The 3,992-nt window shown below is 32.9% G+C and overlaps 1 protein-coding gene across 1 annotated transcript; it reads left to right on the plus strand.

The window, feature by feature from the left end:
- The first annotated feature begins 1,045 nt into the window (after positions 1-1,045).
- Positions 1,046-3,563, plus strand: LOC123911217 (36.4 kDa proline-rich protein-like). Its single transcript, XM_045962591.1, has 2 exons — positions 1,046-2,458; positions 3,122-3,563. The coding sequence occupies exon 1, from the start codon at positions 1,294-1,296 to the stop codon at positions 2,413-2,415; it is 1,122 nt and encodes a 373-aa protein (XP_045818547.1). The 5' UTR covers positions 1,046-1,293; the 3' UTR covers positions 2,416-2,458; positions 3,122-3,563.
- Positions 3,564-3,992: the final 429 nt, after the last annotated feature.

The raw sequence follows: 3,992 nt of genomic DNA on the forward strand, positions 1-3,992 counted from the left end.
TGGTGTATTATTCAAACCTCAAAAAGATATACTCCTACCCTCTTACCTTCGTCTATATATAATTTCTATTTAAGTTGTATGAAATGACATACTATAACAATTTTTGTGGTTCTGTCAAAAAAAAAAAACGAGTGTTAAATATGACTATATCAAGTATATTGATTTTTATACCTTTTCAAAAGCCATTCAAAGTTTGTCACTCCATTCAACGACGAATGTAGATTTTGCAAGCATCAAACACAAGAATCTTGCATAACATGCTTTTGAACAAACACATAAATTAAATCTTGGAGCATCAAATTTAAAAATATTGTTGTCAATACATATACTCCATCACTTATCTTTTTTTTACCCAATAAACATCAAAGTATCACTTCTCCCATTAAACATAAAAACATCAAAATCTAATATTAGCAAAATGTTGATTTTGCGATGACACATTCTATATAATATAAAGGATGCTTGATTCGATTACAAAAAGAAGTACTAATAATATTAGCACAAAGTCTAAAGCAAAGATTAAAACATCACATGCATATAGATTTAGGAATATGGATTAGGATTGCCCCTTTCATCACGGGTTCAATAGCACCACTTGTCACACTACATGTTAAAAATGTCCTCTAGTACAATACCACTTTTTCTCTTGATTCCTTTGTCCATTTCCATGGAAAAATTTAAATAAAAATATCGACACAATTTTTTTGCCCCCACTTTCCTTTTTTCTGGTCTATTTTGTTTGAATATTAGAGATTCAGTGTGATCAAAATTAGACACAAATCCAAACAAAAACATCACTCTACCCATTGCATGTTGTGACTTGTGAGTCCCCACCTCTAAATCATGAAGTATTTTTAGGATCTGGACTCCCTGCTATTTACAGTAAGATGTTCTAATAGATCAAGACCGTCTAATCTAAAATGTGCGACTTAGAACATTTTACAATAATTTTAAAATTATATTAATTTGAATCGTCCGATCAATAATTAATGACTAAGATTTTAAACTACATGAAAACTATGTTGTTTTCTACGCACAAAATCTCAATCTGTATTTTTATGTCTATCCAAGTCAATGATACGACAAAAATTCATAAAACAATGAATAATTTAATTCCATTTGCAATATTATGATTTAGATTGATTGCTACAACATGGTCCGTGAATATGACTCACGAGAAAGAGTTATTCAAAATTTAATTTCAATGTTTTTTTCTCACCATATAAACCACATCACTCATTCAATTCTTTTAAGTGCATAGCTTCATAGCACAACACTAAAAATCTTTGAAACATGGCTAACTATGCTATAGCCAATGTTTTGATACTTCTCTTGAACTTGAGTACCCTACTCAATGTTCTTGCTTGTCCTTACTGTCCTTACCCATCTCCTAAACCACCAACACACCACCCTCCTATTGTTAAACCACCGGTTCACAAACCACCAACATATACTCCTAAACCACCAACACATACTCCTATACCACCAATTCACAAACCACCAACTCATTCTACTAAACCACCAAAGTATACTCCTAAGCCAACACCTTGTCCACCACCATCATCAACACCAAAACCACCACATGTTCCAAAACCACCTCATTACCCTAAACCACCAATAGTTCATCCACCTCATGTTCCAAAACCACCAGTTGTGAAACCACCAATAGTTCATCCACCTTATGTTCCAAAACCACCGGTGCATCCACCTTATGTGCCAAAACCACCAGTGCATCCACCTTATGTCCCAAAACCACCAGCTGTGAAGCCACCTTATGTTCCTAAACCACCAGTTGTCCCAGTAACACCACCATATGTTCCTAAACCACCCGTTGTGAAACCACCAATTGTTTATCCACCCCATGTTCCGGTTCCTCTTCCTCCGGTAGTACCAATAACACCACCTTATGTACCAACACCACCAATTGTGAAACCACCAATTGTTTTTCCACCACATGTTCCTGTTCCTATTCCTCCTTTTCCTCCCGTTGTACCAATAACACCACCATATGTTCCAACACCACCGATTATCACACCGCCAACACCAACACCACCAGTAGTTACTCCACCAACGGTACCTATACCAAGCCCACCTAGTGAAACACCATGTCCTCCACCACCACCAGTGGTTTATCCACCACCACCAGCTCAACAAACATGTTCCATTGATGCATTGAAGTTAGGTGCATGTGTTGATGTGCTTGGTGGACTCATACATATTGGAATTGGTGGAAGTGCCAAACAAACATGTTGTCCATTGCTTTCAGGACTTGTGGACTTGGATGCTGCTGTGTGTCTTTGCACCACTATTAGACTCAAGCTTCTTAATATCAACATTGTTCTTCCCATTGCTCTTCAGCTTCTAGTTGATTGTGGAAAAACTCCACCAGAAGGATTTAAGTGCCCATCATCTTAATCAAATAGTCACAATTTAAAGCTAGTACATTTATATTTTGGAGGTAATTTTTTTCCACTTAGTATACTTTCCCTTTTCTACTAGAATCCTTTTAACAAAATTTGTGTACTTGCAATTTTATAAACTAAATTTTAGGATTAAATATGTTTTTAATTTATACAAAATTATAAATTTTTTAATTTAGTCTCTATAAAAAGTTTATTCAATTTTAGTCCTGATTTTGCTTTTATAGGAAATATATGCAGGAACTAAAACTAAAAGTACTAATTTTTTAGTAAATTTCAAAAACAAAAATGTCCATAACTCATAAATCAACCGATAATGCCCATATTGCTGAGTTTAAAGTCATCACCTAAGTCCTATATCGAATCTGAAACCTCACAATTCTGTATGTGAGTTTTAGTGATGTTTGTTATTTTGTCTTTAGACAAGAAAAAAATTAAGAAACTAAAATTAAGAGTATACTAGTACTATTCAACCCAAGTATAGTGGCACTATTTCGTGTCCAACGTTTGACGGTTCGAGCACATGATTTGGTGGGGGCAAATTCTCCTACTATGATGCTGACTTCTTTCGTAGGGTTCAAGTACCCCTTGTACTCTCATTAATAAATTTTTACTTAAAAAAAAAAAAAAAAAACTCAAGTATACTATTTAACCCTATATTTTGTATTATTGATGTGACTTAGCTGTGTTAATGTTTACAGGAATTGCATGAATAGGTTGCTTGGAATAAGGTTAACAATGTTGAAAGAGACATAGTGAAGAAATTGTCATTGTTTCTCGTTCATCAAAGTTGTAGGACACCAGAAATTAAGGCCATGAAGAACAGAGTAGAAAGTACTGTTATGAAAATTATGTAACTGAGTGCAGAGTAGAAAAATTTCTGTACTTTCACGTAGTAGTTGTCGTCATGCATTATTAATATGACATACCCTTTGGATTTTATTATTATTATTTTCTGTTTTCTTTCTTTTTGTTTCTTTGTTTCATTGCGTGTGATGCTCTGTGTGCATGTCAGCGCTTGTAATTGTAAGTTCAACCCGTGAGTGAATGCTTTGGGGAAATGTATAAGTTCTTTTTATATTTTCTTCAAAACACTTATCATGTTACACGTTACTTTAATAAGATTCTAAGCATGGATGTTTATTTGTCTTTTCCAAATATTATTATTAGATCTAAATAGACTATCTATCGAAAATGAATTTAATTTATGTGTACTATCGGTGTAAAATTATTTTATACATGTGTTCAATAATATACTGACATATCATGTATGATATTTAAAAACACATGATGTGTCACATTCATTAAATGACATGGCAACGCATCCTTGGATGTATGTGTAGAAAATTTTTACACCGACGATATACAATAATTAAATTCATTGAAAATATCTAATGTGTACCTAAAAATAAAATATTTTTGACTATATGACAAAGGTTTTTGAAAAATAACTTATATATATATTAGCTTAATTTTATAAACTCAGATTATAATTTATGAAAATAATTTGTATCTTTTGTTAAAATAGTTTAATTTATACGTACAAAGTAACAATTTGATTTCATTTTAAGT

The sequence above is a fragment of the Trifolium pratense genome, linkage group LG2, assembly GCF_020283565.1.
Source record: "Trifolium pratense cultivar HEN17-A07 linkage group LG2, ARS_RC_1.1, whole genome shotgun sequence".
Classification (NCBI taxonomy): Eukaryota; Viridiplantae; Streptophyta; class Magnoliopsida; order Fabales; family Fabaceae; genus Trifolium; species Trifolium pratense.